This window comes from Oncorhynchus clarkii, chromosome 7 (assembly GCF_045791955.1).
Source record: "Oncorhynchus clarkii lewisi isolate Uvic-CL-2024 chromosome 7, UVic_Ocla_1.0, whole genome shotgun sequence".
NCBI classification, from domain to species: domain Eukaryota; kingdom Metazoa; phylum Chordata; class Actinopteri; order Salmoniformes; family Salmonidae; genus Oncorhynchus; species Oncorhynchus clarkii.
Window position 1 is genome coordinate 81134682 of NC_092153.1, and position 19235 is coordinate 81153916.

General features: G+C 43.2%; 1 protein-coding gene across 1 annotated transcript in view; it reads right to left on the bottom strand.

Moving 5' to 3' along the window:
* Nucleotides 1–507: 507 nt before the first annotated feature.
* Nucleotides 508–19235, bottom strand: part of LOC139413906 (glutamate metabotropic receptor 7) — a 366925-nt gene continuing 348197 nt past the window's right edge. The window contains exons 10-11 of the mRNA XM_071161753.1: nucleotides 18327–18573; nucleotides 508–888 (exon numbers count right to left, since the gene is read on the bottom strand). Coding sequence (XP_071017854.1) covers nucleotides 839–888; nucleotides 18327–18573 — 297 coding nt within the window. The 3' untranslated portion in view covers nucleotides 508–838. The remainder of the gene's footprint in view (nucleotides 889–18326; nucleotides 18574–19235) is intronic.

Here is a 19235-nt window from a genome sequence, read left to right on the forward strand (position 1 = left end):
GTCTGTCGAAAAAAACACACATACGGGAAGGGAAAAAGCAAACACTGTACCTCTTTGCTTGTGAGCCCACATACAACCACCCCCCCAAAAAAACATGAACATCTGAACATCTCAAAGACAAGAATATGGCTTTAATTGAACGTGCGTCCAAGAAGCAAGGAAGGAAAAAACAGACAAGCAAAAAGAAAAAGTTTGATATTAAAAATGTAACAACAAATGTAACAGAAACACACACTTCTTTTGACAGGAATTTTGGAAAACTTGCATTTTGGAAGGACATTAAAAGACAAGAAACAGTACAGTTAGTCCTCCTGCTGCAGCCTGTGTACCTGTAGAGACGCATCTCTAGGGAGTGGGGGACCATCTCTGAAGGGTCGGCAGAGATGACCACCCTGACCCGGAGAGGCACAGGGGGGTTGTAAGAGCCAGCAGGGAGGGTCTGTGCTTCTTTTTTTTCTTTGCAATCATTTTGCAAAACAAACGATTTAGTAGATATTTTTTTGCCCATCAGAACTGTCTTGATTTTCTTTACATTTTTTCTTGACGTTTTACACCCAAAGTATGTCTCTTTTTTGGTCTTTTCCATTCCATCGTAACCATGTTAAAACATCGGTTTGCCACACATGATCTTGTGGTTGAATAGAAAGCTCTTAGAACCCAGAACCCACCCATTGTCCCTGTCCTGTTCCGGAGTTCCGGGGTTCCTTTGGTGCGAGGGTTCCGGGGTGTGAGTGGCCAATAGAGCAGCATGAACATAAACATCCTTTTTCTTTCGTTGCCAACGGGGCAGGAGACCAAGCATCTCCATCCATCATGTCCCTCTCTCCGGTGACGGCTCTTAGATCACAAGGTCATTGTAACTCACATATTTCTTCTTTGCTGCCGGACCTGGAGAGGAGAAATGACAATAAAAATATGTTTTTTTTTCCCCCACATATAATGGTTCAGGATTTGTCAGTTTTCTTTTGGAGGAGTGTAGCATAGTGGGGTTATGAGGAAGTCGTCGTGATCTGACATGCAGAACATACTGACTTTTCTTTTGCGAGTGTGTGTTTTATTTGTTGAAAAAAAACACACATGGTTAAAGTCAGGGATAAGGATGAGGGTGAGGGTGAGGTACAAAGTGTATATGTACACAAGATAAATGCACAACAGTAGCCGGTAAGTGGTACATGCTGGAACAGTTATAACTGCAGGGGACAACGTTGACAGAACAATAGCGGGAGACATCTTGTCATCTCAAGGTTGAGGTTGTCTCTAACAACACACTACAACGCATTAGCATAGATTAGTGTTCTTCAGTCCTGCTGACCTACAGAGCGTGCAGGTTTTTTCACCAGTCCAGTACTAACACACCTGGTGAAGTTAATCACGGATCCCAAAACTGATCGTTAGCATACATTTTTCACTCTGTTGTAAATTCAAAAGAGCCTTGTGATTTACATAAAATTCTACAAAAACCTGCAGTTCTTCTTCTCTCACTAGATCGCACACTTAAACTATAGCCTAGTACAGAATTTTCACTTTGAAAAAAAACAACAATCAAATCCACCTGCTGAAGGATTATTTTACTCCTGCAACGAAACTTGTCAAATTAAGATCTAACACCTGTAAAGCCTATTCTAATTCTGTATATCAACAGTGATTGAATGATATGAAAGAAAGCCCTTATGACTAACCCCTGAGCCCTGGCCCCGTATCTACAAGGAGTCTCAGAGCCGGAGTGCAGATCCAGGACCAATTTAGCCTTTCAGTTCATAATGAATAACATTCTATGGACAGATGGTGGTGGCAATAACCATAGTGCGATCCAACGTCACTCCGTATCATGAATCTTCACAGAAGTTGTTGTCGGCATCCCAAATGGCACCCTATTCCCTACATAATGCACTACTTTTGACCAGAGCCCTAAGGGTGCGCCCTATTCCCTACATTAGTGCACTACTTTCTACCAGCGCCCTGATCAAAGTAGTGCACTATATAGGTAATAGGGTGTCATTTGTCAAGTCTCCAAAAGGCCCCACCGCATGCCAGGCTCCTGATAGCTAAAATATACATGGGGACTACTCTCCTAGGTTTATACATCCTTAAGGTACGGTACTTGCCCTATACATACACAATATACAGTATTATTTTTTTAAGTGGGTGGACAACCTTTCAAATTAGTGGATTCTATTTCAGCCACACCCGTTGCTGACAGGTGTATAAAATAGAGCACACGGCCGTGCAATCTCCATAGACAAACATTAGTAGTAGAATGGCCTTACTGAAGAGCTCAGTGACTTTCAACGTAGCACCATCATAGGATGTCACCTTTCCAACAAGTCAGTTCATCAAATTTCTGCCCTGCTAGAGCTGCCCCGGTCAACTGTGTGTTGTTATTGTGAAATGGAAACGTCTAGGAGCAACAACGGGCTCAGCTGAAGTGGTAGGCCACACAGGCTCACAGAATGGGACAGCCAGGTGCTGAAGTGTAAAAATCGCCTATCCTCGGTTGCAACACTCACTATCGAGTTCCAAACTGCCTCTGGAAGCAACGTCAGCACAAGAACTGTTCATCGGGAAATTGGATTCCATGCCCGAGCAGCCGCACACAATCCTAAAATCACCATGCGCAATGCCAAGCGTGGACTGGAGTGATGTAAAGCTCGCCGCCATTGGACTCCGTGGTGGAAACAAATTCTCTGGAGTGAGCTAACGCTGCTCCGAAATCCAAAAGTTATTTCCGACTGTATGTAATAACACAACAAAAAAATTCTGGGCTAATAATGTAAGAAATAACACACATACAAAAATAATATACTGCAAAGTTTCTTAGGAGCTAGAAGCAGAACTGCCATGTCTGTTGGCGTCATCTTTTCCACGCCTACTGTAGCTCTGATTGGCTATGTTGCACCACCGGTCTCCGTAGACTCGGGTCCTGGACGAGACAGGTCTTTTTATTAGGTTTTATTTCCGGTTTTCGGTGTCTATTAGTTGTCCAAACACATGTCCGCTTTCCCCCACTTACATGGCTATAGAAAGTTTACAAATGCTTTAGTGTACCTGATTCACAAACATTATATAAATTTATGAAAACATGAAAATGACCATAGTGTTCACTAGTCAGAATTTTTTTTCTGAAGTGTCTTAAACTTCCTGGGGTGTAATATGAACAGATTTTAATGAGATTTGATGTTGTTAATATGGGGCTTAGTCTCCCAGTGTTCATCCAGGCGTGGAGTAGGGGTGTTCTACAGTATATCGAGGGAAATATGATAGAGAACTTGCCTCTACTTATCTCATTCCATCTATGGACATAAAGGGGAAAACAATTACAGGAACTATAATCCCTAGACTCTCTCTATTATATAAACTATTCTCTCCTCCCTCACTCCTTCACTCTCTCTTCTTCTCCTTTACCATATTTTACCCCTTCAACCTCTCCCGCTGTCACATCCCGACCATAGAGAGCCCTTATTTTCTATGGTAGAGTAGGTCATGGCGTGACTGGGGGTTAGTCTAGTTTATATTTTCTATGTGGGGTTCTAGTTTTGTTTTCTATGTTGGTGTTTGGTATGATTTCCAATTAGAGGCAGCTGGTAATCGTTGTCTCTAATTGGGGATCATATTTTAAGTACAATTTTTCCACCTGTGTTTTGTGGGATATTGTTTATGTGTCGATGTATGTCATCACTCCATTGTCGTCACGTTTCGTTAAAATAAAGATGTGGAACCCAGATCACGCTGCACGTTGGTCCGAGTATGCTTCCAACGATCGTGACACCCGCTCTCCTTCTCTCTCTCCTTCACCCTCTTCCTCACTCCTTCTCTCTCTCCTTCACCCTCTTCCTCACTCCCTCTCTCCCTCTCCTTCACCCTCTCCCCCACTCCCTCTCCCCTCTCCTTCACCCTCTTCCCCACTCCCTCTCCCCCCCTCTCCCTCTCCTTGACCCTCTTCCCCACTCCTTCTCTCTCTCCTTCACCCTCTTCCTCACTCCCTCTCTCCCTCTCCTTCACCCTCTCCCCCACTCCCTCTCCACTCCTCCCTCTCTCCCTCTCCTTCACCCTCTTCCCCACTCCCTCTCCCCCACTCCCTCTCCTTCACCCTCTTCACCACTCCCTCTCCTTCACCCTCTTCCCCACTCCCTCTCCCCTCTCCCTCTCCTTCACCCTCTTCCCCACTCCCTCTCCTTCACCCTCTTCCCCACTCCCTCTCCCTCTCTCCTTCACCCTCTTCCCCACTCCCTCTCCACTCTCCCTCTCCTTCACAGTCTCTCCAGCTCATTCACCCTCTTCCCCACTCCCTCTCCCTCTCCCCCTCTCCCTCTCCTTCACCCTCTCCCTCTCATTCACTGTCTCTCCAGCTCCTTCACCCTCTCACTCTCTCCCCTCCCTCTCTCCAAATGGTATGCATTAGCCCCTCTAATGTACTGTATATCAAATGACAGATTGCTTTAATTTTATCATATATTCTTCAACAAATCAAATAGAATATCTTATTTTTTTAAGAAATTAATTAAGCTGTTATACTATACTGAACCAAAAATATAAACGCAACATGCAACAATTTCAACTATTTTACTGAGTTACAGTTCATATAAACAAAATCAGTAAATTGAAATATATACACTAGGCCTATGGATTTCACGACTGGGCAGGAGTGCAGCCATGGCTGGGCCAGGGAGGGCATAGGCCCACCAACCGAGGAGCCAGGCCCAGTCAATCAGAATGCGTTTTCTCCAAGAAAGGGCTTTGTCACAGACAAAAAAACTCCTCAGTTTCATCAGCTGTCTGGGTGACTGGTCTCAGACGATCCCGCAGGTGAAGAAGACGGATGTGGAGGTCCTTGGGCTGGTGTGGTTACACGTGGCCTGCGGTTGTGAAGCCGGTTGGACGTATTGCCAAATTCTCCAAAATGACGTTGGAGGCGGCTTATGGTAGAGAAACTAATATTAAATTCTCTGGCAACAGCTCTGGTGGATATTCCTGCAGTCAGCATGCCAATTGCACGTTGCCTCAAAACGTGCGAAATCAAATAAAGTTTTATAGATCACACACACGTGTTTAGCAGATGTTATTGCAGGTGTAGCGAAATGCTTGAGCTCTTAACTCTGACAGTGCAGCAATATCTAAAAAGTAAGATCTACCAATTTCACAACATATACCCAATACCCACCAATCTAAGTAAAGGGATGGAAATAAAAATATATCAATATATGGACAACATCCGTGGCATTGTGTTGTTTGACAAAACTTCACATTTTAGAGTGGACATTTATTATCCCCAGCACAAGTTGCTCCTGTGTAATGATTATGCTGTTTAATCAGCTTATTGATATGCCACACCTGTCAGGTGGATGGATTATGTTGACAAATAAGAAATGTTCACTAACAGATACGTAAACAAATTTGTGATCTTAAATAAGAAAACCTTGACATATAAGTACACCCCCTGGACAGGACACTAGTCCTATCTCCTGTTTATCTAGTGTGAAAGATTGATGTACAGTACATCCCCTGGACAGGACACTAGTCAATCCCCTGTTTCTGTAGTGAGGCAGCTTGATGTACATTACACCCCCTGGATAGGACACTAGTCAATCCCCTGTTTCTGTAGTGAGGCAGCTTGATGTACAGTACACCCACTGGACAAGACACTAGTCAATCCCCTGTTTCTGTAGTGAGGCAGCTTGATGTACAGTACACCCACTGGACAAGACACTAGTCTTTCTCTTGTTTCTGTAGTGGGGCAGCTTGATGTACAGTACACCCCTGGACAAGACACTAGTCGTTCTCTTGTTTCTGTAGTGGTGCTGCTTGATGTACAGTACACCCCCTGGACAGGACACTAGTCTTTCTCTTGTTTCTGTAGTGGGGCAGCTTGATGTACAGTACACCCCCTGGACAGGACACTAGTCTATCTCCTGTTTCTGTAGTGAGGCAGCTTGATGTACAGTAACCCCCTGGAAAGGAGACTAGTCTATCTCCTGTTTCTGTAGTGAGGCAGCTTGATGTACAGTACACCCCCTGGAAAGGACACTAGTCTATCTCCTGTTTCTTAGTGAGGCAGCTTGATGTACAGTACCAGGACACCCCCTGGACAGGACACTAGTCTTTCTCTTGTTTCTGTAGTGAGGCAGCTTGATGTACAGTACACCCCCTGGACACAACGCTAGTCTATCCCAGGCCCTTATTCCCATTCTTCAGTATATCATCAATGGTAAGTGCCAAGCAGAGATGCATCAGGTCCCATTTTTGAGATGACTAGGCCGTGGATCAAACTCCCAACCTTCCAATCTCACTTTAACCACAAGGCTAGTTGAGTGGCAATAGCTTTTTTTCCAATATGATATCCTTAACCAAATCAGTAGAATTGATGGGGATTATAGGGTATCATGCCATTCATGTCAGGTTCCAGGGCAATGAGAATAGCAAAGACCAAGACACAATGAAAGAGAGAGACAGCTGTACAGGGATGGAGTGTGATAGAGAGAGTGTGAGATAGAGACAGGAATAAATAGATAAAGACAGAGAGAGAGAGAGAGAGAGAGAGAGAGAGAGAAAGACAGAGAGAAAGACACAGAGAGAGGAGCAGAGGGATGAGGGATGCCTGGGACCAGATGGTTCAGTGCTCTATGGGGAGACATGACGGAGGACGAGGCAGGAGAGATGGCAGACTGCTGCGTTTTCTCTAGCTAGTGTCCCAAATGGCATCCTATTTGCTTTATAGTGTACTACTTTTGTGGCTACCTTATGGATCCTGGTCAAAGGTTGTGCACAATGTAGGGGACAGGGTACCATTTGGCACGCAGGCTGTGTGACTGGAATTGATGACCCAACCTGGAAAGGACAGGGACAGGGACAGGCCACATGATATGTAACCCATGCTACTAGTAATATACTGTATGTAACCACGACACATAATCTATGCTGTTGGATTCGACATTTTCAACATTGAGATATTTAAGACATGACAGATTAAACGCATAGTAGTAAAAGAGACTGGGTCTCTGTAGAAAGACAGAGAGCTCTGGAATGTGTTGGAATGTGTTGGGTGGACGGGAGCAGAGCACCGTGTTGATACAGGGGAGACAGATGGACATCTGTGGATTAGGTGAAGGAGGGGTTGAGGTCATTAGGTGAGGACAGCGATGTGTTTATACAGGGGAGACAGATGGACATCTGTGGATTAGGTGAAGGAGGGATTGAGGTCAGGAGGTGAGGACAGCGATGTGTTGATACAGGGGAGACAGATGGACATCTGTGGATTAGGTGAAGGAGGGGTTGAGGTCATTAGGTGAGGACAGCGATGTGTTGATACAGGGGAGACAGATGGACATCTGTGGATTAGGTGAAGGAGGGGTTGAGGTCAGGAGGTGAGGACAGCAATGTGTTTATACAGGGGAGACAGATGGACATCTGTGGATTAGGTGAAGGAGGGGTTGAGGTCAGGAGGTGAGGACAGCGATGTGTTGATACAGGGGAGACAGATGGACATCTGTGGATTAGGTGAAGGAGGGAGGTGAGGACAGCGATGTGTTGATACAGGGGAGACAGATGGACATCTGTGGATTAGGTGAAGGAGGGGTTGAGCCCTGGAGGTGAGAACAGGTCACCTGAAGGGAGTAATAAGGGTTTGGTATCTTGTTACTCTTTTCCTGTTAAACCATACGAAGGATTAGAGAGAAGGAGGAGTGTCTTAAGTGGGATATATATATATAGATATGGATGGGAGAAGTGTTGGGTTGTATGAATACAGCTGTACAGAACCTTTGGGAAGAATTAAACTTGGTTAAAGCTTCTCTAGTGTCCATGAGTTATTTACTCTGAAAAATAAGAACCTAACAATGCTAATAGTAACATACGTAGCCAGGATATGCAATCTATGCTAATAGTAACATACAACATCAAGAAAAAGTATGTGAACACTTTGGAATATAAATTGGTCATAACATTTTAGCAGATATTCATCTAAGTCACAACAATAGACAAACACAGTCCGCTTAAACTAATAACACACAAACAATTATACATTTTCATGTCTTTATTGAACACACCGTGTAAACATTCACAGTGCAGGGTGGAAAAAGTATATGAACCCTTGGATTTAAAAACTGGTTGACCCTCCTTTGGTAGCAAACATTTTCTGTACTTGCGGATCAGACCTGCACAACAATCAGTAGGAATTTTGGACCATTCACCTTCACAAAACTGTTTCAGTTCAGCAATATTCTTAGTATGTCTGGTGTGATCCGCTCTCGAGGTCATGCCACAGCCTTTTAAATCGGGTTGAGGTCAGTACTCAGACTGGGTCACTCCAGAAGGCGCATTTTCTTCTGTTGAAGCCATTCAGCTGTTGATTTACTTCTGTGTTTTGGGTCGTTGTCCTGTTGCATCACTCAACATCTGTTGAGCTTCAATTGGCGGACAGAAAGCTTTACATTCTCCTGAAAACTGTCTTGATAAACTTGGGAATTAATTTTTCTGTCGATGAAAGCAAGCTGTCCATGGCCTGAGGCAGCAAAGCAGCCCCAAACCATGATGCTCCCTCCACCATAGTTTACAGTTGGGATGATGTTTAGAGGTTGGTGTGCTGTGCCCATTATTCTCTTCACATAGTGTTGAGTGTTCCTTCCTAACAACTAAATTTTAGTTTAATCCCTGGGTTCGCGCCCAGGCTCTGTCGTAACCGGCCGAGACCGGAAGGTCCGTGGGGCGACGCACAATTGGCCTAGCGTCGTCCGGGTTAGGGAGGGATTGGCCGGTAGGGATCTCCTTGTCTCATCGCGCACCAGCGACTCCTGTGGCCAGGTTGCCAGGTGCACGGTGTAGCCTCCGACACATTGGTGCGGCTGGCTTCCGGGTTGGATGCGCGCTGTGTTAAGAAGCAGTACGGCTGGTTGGGTTGTGTATCGGAGGACGCATGACATTCAGCCTTCGTCTCTCCCGAGCCCGTACGGGAGTTGTAGCAATGAGACAAGATAGTAGCTACTACAACAATTGGATACCACGAAATTGGGGAGAAAAAAAGGGGTAAAATAAAAAAAATAAATAAAAAAAAAAACATTTTGTTTAATCTGTCCACAGAATATTTTGCCAGTAGCGCTGTGGAACATCCAGGTGCTCTTTTGCAAACTTCAGACTTGCAGCAATGTTTTTTGTGGACAGCAGTGGCTTCTTCCGTGGTGTCCTCCCATGAACACCATTCTTGTTTAGTGTTTTTCAAGTGTCGTAGACTCGTAAGAGATGTTAGAGATGTCAGAGATGTTAGCATGTTCCAGAGATTTCTGTAAGTCTTTAGCTGACACTCTAGGATTCTTCTTAACCTCATTGAGCATTCTGCACTGTGCCCTTGCAGTCATCTTTGCAGGACGGCCACTCCTAGGGAGAGTAGCAACAGTGCTGAACTTTCTCCATTTATAGACAATTTGTCTGACTGATGAACATCACGACTTTTAGAGATATTTTTGTAACCCTTTCCAGCTTCATGCAACAATTTGCAATTTTAGGTCTTCTGAGATCTATTTTGTTCGAGGCATGGTTCACATCAGGCAATGCCTATTGTGATTAGCAAACTCACATTTTGTGAGTGTTTTTTATAGGGCAGGGCCGCTCTAACCAACATCTCCAGTCTCATCTCATTGTTTGGACTCCAGGTTAGCTGACTCCTAACTCCAACTATCTTTTGGAAAAGTAAGTAGCCTAGGGGTTCACAATACTTTTTCCAACCTACACTGTGAATGATGTATTCAATATAGACAAAAAACATACATTTGTGTATGTTATTAGTTTAAACACACTGTGTTTTATATTGTTATGTCTAAGATGAAGACCAGGATAAATTATATGACTATTTTATGCAGAAATCCAGGTAATTCCAAAGGGGTTCACATACTTTTCCTTTCCACTGTATGTAACCTATGCTAACAGTAACATATGTCGTCATGCAAAGAGTGATGACTCTAGTATTGACTGTTGATGCATGTTGTATGACCCTAGTCATACAAGTGTTTAAAACCTCTTATGGATGGGGGCAGAATTGAGTAGCTTGGATGAATAAGGTGCCCAGAGTAAACTGCCTGCAACTCAGTCCCAGAAGCTAAGATATGCATATAATTAACGTAGATTTGGATAGGAAACACTCTGAGGTTTCTAACACCTTTTGAATGGTGTCTGTGGGTATAACATAACCCATATGGCATGCAAAAACCTGAGAAAAAAATCCAACCAAGAAGTGGGAAATCTGAGGTTTGTAGTTTTTCAACTCATTGCCTATTGAATATATAGTGTCTATGGGGTCATGTCCTAAGGCGTCCACTAGATGTCAACAGTCTTTAGAACCTTGTTTCAGGTTTCTACTGTGAAGGAGTAGGGAATGAGAGCACTTTCAATCAGGTGTCTGCCATGAGCTGATCACGCGCTCTCCCGTGAAAGGTAGCTGCGTTCCTTTTCATTCCTAAAGACAAAGGAATTGTTCGGTTGGAAGATTATTGAAGATTTATGTTAAAAACATCCTAAAGATTGATTCTATATATCGTTTGACATGTTTCTACGGACTGTAATGGAACTTTTTGACTTTTCGTCTGGACCTAGTGATCGCGTATCATGAATTTGGATTTGTGAACAAAATGCGTGAACAACAAGGAGGTATTTGGACATAAATGATGGACTTTATCGAACAAAACAAACATTTATTGTGAAACTGGGATTCCTGGGAGTGCATTCTGATGAAGATCATCAAAGGTAAGTGAATATTTATAATGCTATTTCTGACTTCTGTTGACTCCACAACATGACAGATATCTGTATGTCTTGTTTTTGTGTCTGAGTGCTGTACTCAGATTATTGCATGGTGTGCTTTCTCCTAAAGTTTTTTAAAAATATGACACAGCGGTTGCATTAAGAAGTGGATCTATAATTCCATTTATAACACTTGTATCTTTTATCAATGTTTATTATGAGTATTTCTGTAAATTGATGTTCCTCTCTGCAAAATGACCGGATGTTTCGGAACTACTGAACATAACGCCCCAATGTAAACTGAGATTTTTGGATATAAATATGAACTTTATCGAACAAAACATACATGTATCTGATGAAGATCATCAAAGGTTAGTGATTCATTTTATCTCTATTTCAGCTTTTTGTGACTGTGTTTTTCTGTGACTAGGTGCTGACCTAACGTAATCGTTTGGTGTGCTTTCGTCGTAAAGCCTTTTTGAAATCGGACACTGTGGTGGGATTAACAACAAGTTTATCTTTACAATGGTGTAAAATACTTGTATGTTTGAGGAATTTTAATTATGAGATTTCTGTTGATTGAATTTGAAGCCCTGCACTTTCACTGGCTGTTGTCATATCGATCCCGGTAGCGGAGTCTAAGCCATTAGAAGTTTTGAGGAAGAAACACGAGCAATGGACATTAGACCGGTGGAAATATGTCCCTTTGGTCTGATAAGTCCAAATTTGAGATTTTTGGTTCCAACCAGCGTGTCTTTGTGAGACGCAGAGTAGGTAAACGAATGATTTTCGTGTTTGTGGTTCCCACGTGAAGCATGGAGGAGGAGGGGTGATGTGTGGGGGTGCTTTGCTGGTGACACTGTCAGTGATTTATTTAGAATTCAAGCCACACTTAATCAGCATGGCCACCACAGTATTCTGCAGCGATATGCCATCCAATCTGGTTTGTGCTTAGTGGGACTATCATCTGTTAATGAACAGGACAATGACCCAACACACCTCCAGCCTGTGTTAAGGCTATCTGACCAAGAATGAGAGTGATGGAGTGCTACATCAGATGATCTGGCCTCCACAATCACCCGACCTCAACCCAATTGAGATGGTTTGGGATAATTTGGACCGCAGAGAGGAAATGGAAAAGCAGCATACAAGTGCTCAGCATATGTGCGAACTCCTTCAAGACTGTTGGAAAAGCATTCCAGGTGAAGCTGGTTGAGAGAATGCCAAGAGTTTACAAAGCTATCACCAAGGCAAAGGGTGGCTACTTTGAAGAATCTCAAATATACTACATGTTTCCAAGTGTTATTTCATAGTTTTTCTACAATGTAGAAAATAGTAAAAATAAAGAAAAACCCTTGAATGAGTAGGTGTGTCCAAACTTTTGACTGGTACTGTATATACTGAAAAAAATATACAGTGCCTTGCGAAAGTATTCGGCCCCCTTGAACTTTGCGACCTTTTGCCACATTTCAGGCTTCAAACATAAAGATATAAAACTGTATTTTTTTTATATCTTTATGTTTGAAGCCTGAAATGTGGCAAAAGGTCGCAAAGTTCAAGGGGGCCGAATACTTTCGCAAGGCACTGTATATATGCAATACGCAAAGTGCTGGGCCCATGTTTCATGAGCTGAAATAAAAGATCCCAGAAAAATTCCACACGTACAAAAATCGTATTTGTTTCTAATGTTTCTAATGTTCTAATGTTTAGTAATTTGTGTACATCCCTGTTAGTGAGCATTTCTCCTTTGCCAAGATAATCCATCCACTTGACAAGTGTGGCATATCAAGATTAAACAGCATGATCATTATACAGGTGCACCTTGTGATGGGGACAATAAAAGGCTAATCTAAAATGTGCAGTTTTGTCACACAACACAATGCCACAGATGTCTCAAGGTTTGAAGGAGCTCACCATTGGCATGCTGACTTCAGAAATGTCCACTAGAGTTGTCAGGGAATTGAATATTCATTTCGCAGACCACATGTAACCACCCCAGCCCAGGACCTTTTGGGGGGAAAATGTATTCTGATTGGCTGGGCCTGGCTCCCCAGTGGGTGGGCCTGGCTCCCAAGTGGGTGGGCTTATGCCCTCACAGGACCACCCATGGCTACAGCCCTGCCCAGTCAGGTGAAATCCAGCTATTAGGGCCTAATGAATTTATTTCAAATGAACAATTTCCTTAAATCAACTGTAACTGAGTAAAATCATTGCAATTGTTGTATTTATATGTTTATTTTTGTTCCCATATACATTTTAGGGACAAGGTATATTTTACATTAGTTCAGCTCCTTCAGCTCCACTCAACCCTCCCATCTATCTCTGAAGAGAATCCAGTCTCAGCCTTCAGCTCTCCTCAACCCCTCCCATCTATCTCTGAACACCATCCAGGCCCAGCCTTCAGCTCCCCTCAACCCCTCCCATCTATCTCTGAAGAGAATCCAGGCCCAGCCTTCAGCTCCCCTCAACCCCTCCCATCTATCTCTGAACACCATCCAGGCCCAGCCTTCAGCTCCCCTCAACCCCTCCCATCTATCTCTGAACACCATCCAGTCCCAGCCTTCAGCTCCCCTCAACCCCTCCCATCTATCTCTGAACACCATCCAGTCCCAGCCTTCAGCTACCCTCAACCCCTCCTATCTATCTCTGAACACCATCCAGGCCCAGCCTTCAGCTCCACTCAAACCCTCCCATCTATCTCTGAACACCATCCAGTCCCTTCATTCAGCTCCACTCAACCCTCCCATCTACCTCTGAACACCATCCAGTCCCAGCCTTCAGCTACCCTAAACCCCTCCCATCTATCTCTGAACACCATCCAGGCCCAGCCTTCAGCTCCCCTCAACCCCTCCCATCTATCTCTGAAGAGAATCCAGTCTCACCCTTTAGCTCCCCTCAACCCCTCCCATCTATCTCTGAACACCATCCAGTCCCACCCTTCAGCTCCACTCAACCCTCCCATCTACATCTGAACACCATCCAGTCCCAGCTTTCAGCTCCCCCAGCCTCAACCCCTCCCATCTATCTCTGAAGAGAATACAGTCTCAGCCTTCAGCTCCCCTCAACCCCTCCCATCTATCTCTGAACACCATTCAGTCCCAGATTTCAGCTCCCCTCAACCCCTCCCATCTATCTCTGAACACCATCCAGTCCCACCCTTCAGCTCCACTCAACCCTCCCATCTACCTCTGAACACCATCCAGTCCCAGCTTTCAGCTCCCCTCAACCCCTCCCATCTATCTCTGAAGAGAATACAGTCTCAGCCTTCAGCTCCCCTCAACCCTCCCATCTATCTCTGAACACCATCCAGTCCCAGCTTTCAGCTCCCCTCAACCCCTCCCATCTATCTCTGAAGAGAATCCAGTCTCAGCCTTCAGCTCCCCTCAACCCCTCCCATCTATCTCTGAAGAGAATCCAGTCTCAGCCTTCAGCTCCCCTCAACCCCTCCCATGTATCTCTGAAGATAATCCAGTCTCAGCTTTCAGCTCCCCTTAACCCCTCCCATCTATCTATGAACACCATCCAGTCCCACCCTTCAGCTACCGTCAAACCCTCCCATCTATCTCTGAAGACCATCCAGTTTTTATTTATATTTGCCATATATTTTTGAACTGTGCTGTGACGTTTCACAAAAGTTCTGAACCTTTCTCTTTTCATAGTTTCTACAGATTGTAAATTAAATATTAATATTTCTACTAAAAGTTGTATTATATTATTGATCGATTGACTATGACTTTTCATGTCACCCAGCAATGCTATTTACAGCGTTAGCTCCAGGTACGTTTTTCCATCCTTCATTCATTTCTGAACCTGCGCCCAGAAACAACCTACATTTGGATAGTACCAAAGGAATGTATTTTGCATTCTGTCCATTTTTTGAGGTCGTTAAATTAAACTGGTATACTTTTTTTATTTATCACAATTTTCTATAACCAATTTAGATTTTTAACGCAGGGCCGACAGTCAAATTCCTTACCTTCTTCCCTTTCCATTTTTAGAAGAGGCAAAGTTTTACCTGGAACCAAAAAGGCTTCTCCTATGGGGGACCGATCAGAAAAACTTTACACTTTGCATTTTATAAATGCTTTTTCAAAAGCAATGTTTACTGTGTGAAAAGAAAAGGAATTACAATCAGCATATTGATTGAAAAGAAGCCTTCCCACTACACAAGAGAGGTATTGTCTTTTAAACAACCCCCGAAAACATGGTTGCCAGGGTGTTGGATTAGTCCCTAAAGCTTTGTGTCTAATGTGCTTGGATGTATATATTACCTTATTTACACTCTCTCTACAGGTACACTTTACCTTCTCTGTCGTTGTCATCAACACTCTAATCACCGAGCCTGTGTAATGTGTAATCACACCACCATGTTACACATAAGAAACCTTTCGCAAGTAAACGTGACACATTCTAGACGTATTTAACGTGTAAACTGTGCAGTCCATTTTAAATATGTGTTATCTCTTGCTAGCACGTTCCAAATACAATGGGTATGGTGATCAGAAAGCATGCGCCATAGCAGGGTTGGCCAGTCAACTATCTCAGTCAATTCAGGAAGTGATGTGAATTAAACAATAGCTTCTACATTTCAGTTTATTGAGAAGTCATTGAAAATAAATGCTCTTTTTTTTCAATTATTATTGTTTCAGTTTAGTTCCCAAATTGACTGGTTTCAATTTAAATGATGTCTTGACCCTGATCCATAGTAATGCAGTTTCATGAGTCACCTCAACGAGACTATATTCCTGCCACTCAATTATACTGTCATATTCTGCTCCCCTTGTCTCTCCCATGTGAAGGTTGGGAGTGAATTTCTAAAAGTTCTGATGAATATCTAGCTGGAAGAAGCTCATCAGCTTTTCCCTCACATCCTCCTCCCCTCTCTTCGTCTCTCCTCTCCTCTCTCATCTATCTGTTCTCCTCTCGCCTCGCCTCTCCTCGCCTCTCCTCTCCTCTCCTCTCCTCTCCTCTCCTCTCCTCTCCTCTCCTATTTTTCCTTGTCTCTCTTCTCCTCCAGCCTTCAAGAAATGGGAACAAGGTCATAGCAAAAAGTAGTAGAAGATTAATTTGGTCTTACCTCTGATAAATTATGAGACTTAGCCTGTTGGAGAGAAAACATTATTTGGTGAGTATGTCTGTCCCAGTGTACCTCAAAGGGGTTGAGGTACAGAGCCTTGTAATGAGACCACATATTCCCCATGAAATTAGAATTTACACATTCATTTCTGGAGGAATTTATTTTGCACGGAGACCTTTTCTGATTAAGAAAAGCACAGTTAATATGTGGCCAGTGTCATTCCAATGGTAGCCTGAAGAATACTGCAATTCCTAGTGCTTTCTTGTTACTCCAACATGTAGGAAGGGTATACAATGGGTCGTAGCTTCTAAAACAAAATGGTGATGTTTTCCTGTAATGGTACTAAGATACAGCCCATAATGTCGTAGTGATTGTGCGATCCCAGTAGGTGACTGCGTTCTCATATTACCAGCGTTATGATGTGCTGTAACAGTAAGAGGGGAAATCAATGACAAGAACATAGCTCCTGATCAGCTCTGGTGGTGTTTACGGCTGTGTGTGTGTGTGTGTGTGTGTGTGTGTGTGTGTGTGTGTGTGTGTGTGTGTGTGTGTGTGTGTGTGTGTGTGTGTGTGTGTGTGTGTGTGTGTGTGTGTGTGTGTGTGCGTTTACAACATCACCACATTACTCTGAAATCTGAACACATTGAAACAGCCTGAGGTTATCCAAGTTATAATTGAACACGTGGGTTATTCTTCCCAGTCATTCTTCTACACGTGTTGTGCTGTAATAAGACTACTGTAGAGGCTTTGATAAACAGTACTGTTGATAATCAATACTGTTGAGAATCAATACTGTTGATAATCAAGACTTTTCATTAGATTGTTGAGTTGGATGTTTTTCCAGAGATTGTCTTGCTAGTAGCCATGCACAGTGGTAAGACAGATAGCATTTTCAGTGTTAAGACAAATAGCATTTTCAGTGTTAAGACAGATAGCATTTGCAGTGTTAAGACAGATAGCATTTTCAGTGTTAAGACAGATAGCATTTGCAGTGTTAAGACAGACAGCATTTGCAGTGTTAAGACAGATAGCATTTGCAGTGTTAAGACAAATAGCATTTTCAGTGTTAAGACAGAGATAGCATTTGAAAAACAGAGTAAAGCTTGTGAGAGGACATATCCATTGATATAGGGCGTGTCTCAAATGCATAGCATTCTATTCCCTATAATATTGTAGTGCACTACTTTTGACCAGGACTCTGGTTTAAAGTAGTGCACTACATGGGGAATAGGGTGCCAGTTGGGACAAACACATTTAGGTTCTGTATGACCAGGAGCATTCCTTGTGGGTGTCGTACGTGACTACTCCAACGTCTTCCTTCTTATGCTCGTTTACAACATGGTCTCATTTGAATGATGTCAAAATAGTGACATTCAACCATTGTGGGTATACTGCATGTCCCCTGTGCTGCAGGGTGGAAAAGTCAAACATTATTTTGAGTGATTCAATTGAGTGAACCTTTGGATGAATCCTTGAATAAAGGAAAACATATGAGTGCTTGATACCAACTACGCGTCTTCATGTTTTTGACAAACACAACACAATAATACATTCTGCCTGTGGCGTAATCCTACTTCGACCAAAATGGAAAATCAATTTCCATAATTTCCCTAGATACTAAAACGAAAACAAGGAAACACATCTGAGTAATTGATACCCAACTATCCTATACATCATCAGTTTTTGATGTTACAAATGAAACGTAATACATTATAATGCCTGTTAGTGATAACTGGACTGTGAAAACTGTGAAATCCATAAAAACAAGTTTTTGGTGATAACGCAGATAAACGAATAGTGTGTTTATGAGTGTCACCCTGCACCCTGTGTTCCATTTGAATGAGAAAATGCACTTCCAAAAATAGATAAGCATACATACAACTTAACACCCCCTGAATGGCACCCTATTCCCTATTTAGCACACTACTTTTTCACCGGGATCCCAGTCAAATGTAGACCACTATGTATGGAATAGTTTGCAATTTGTGACAGAGATCCACCCGATGTGTTCGAGGAGTCCCAGTTATTAGGAGTGAGGAGTTCATTTGTACCTCTTCATACTTGCTCTCTCTCTGTCCAACTTTGTGAAGCAAAGATGGTCGACTGTAGATTCTCCAAGAGCAGATAAGGGTCATCCATTTTAAACTCTCTCAGCGGAGTGTAATCATTCAGATAGCAACGGTTGAACTAAAAACTACATTCTGGAACATTATTCACAAAGCGTCTCGTTGTAACGGTGCTGATCTAGGATCAGGGCCCTTGTGTTCATGTAATCTTACTATCAGGAAGAGGAACTGCTGTATAAGCAACAGCTAATTGGTATCCTGATGAAATCACTTTTGTGACATCTGCTGATGTAAAAAGGGCTTTATAAATAAATTTGATTGATTGAATTGAATTCGTTATGATCTAAAAAATGGTCAAAACTGATCCTAGATGAGGACGCCAACTCACAGATAGTTTTTTAATACCAGCCTTGTACTATAATTCGGAGACGGTTTGTGAACCCTGATGTGGTGAAACTTACTGTTTGGATCGACGTTTTCACACAGTTCCGTCTTGGCCTCTCCATTGGGCCTGTCACTGGTCTTGTGTGAGAGGCGTGTGGTCAGGGACGCGGCCGTCACCACCGCCTTGAAGCTCCTCTTCCTCTTCTGGACATTAAGCTCCGGGTGGAAGATAATGACGTAGACTTTAGGAATGTAGAGCATCCCTAAGGCCACTGAGGCACTGAGATTCATAGAGATACAGAGGGTGGTGGTCTGGATGTACAACTGGAGAGAGAGAGAGAGAGAGAGAGAGAGAGAGAGAGAGAGAGAGAGGGAGAGAGGGAGGGAGAGGGAGAGAGGGAGGGAGAGAGAGAGAGAGAGAGAGGGAGAGAGAGAGAGAGACAGTTGTGTTATCAAAGGCACTGAGATTCATAGAGATACAGAGGGTGGTCATCTGGATGTACAGCTGGAGAATGAGAGAAACAGAGAGAAAGAGAGAAAGAGGGAGAGAATATCAGAGAGAGAGAGAAAGAGAGAGAGAGAGAAACAGAGAGAGAGAGAGAAACAGAGAGAGAAAGAGAGAGAGAGAGAAACAGAAAGAGAGAGAGCGCGAGAGAGAGAGCGAGAGAGAGAGAGAGAAACAGAGTGACTTTTTGACTTTTTGTCTTTCTTTAATGATACATCCTAATTTCATTAAAACCTCACTGCCGTCTACACCACAATACAAAACAACACCACACCACACATCACAATAACCAAAAACCTCTACAACTGTATATCCAACCCATCTTCCCAAACTGTATTGACCTTCCCCCGACACACCATATCTCCTGAAACATCTCCACAGTTTTTATCGTTTTATAGAACTCAAATTCCAACCTATGGCGTACAGAGACCATTACAATAATTGTAAAATTGTTATCCCCCACCTTTGACCCTGTTCCTCC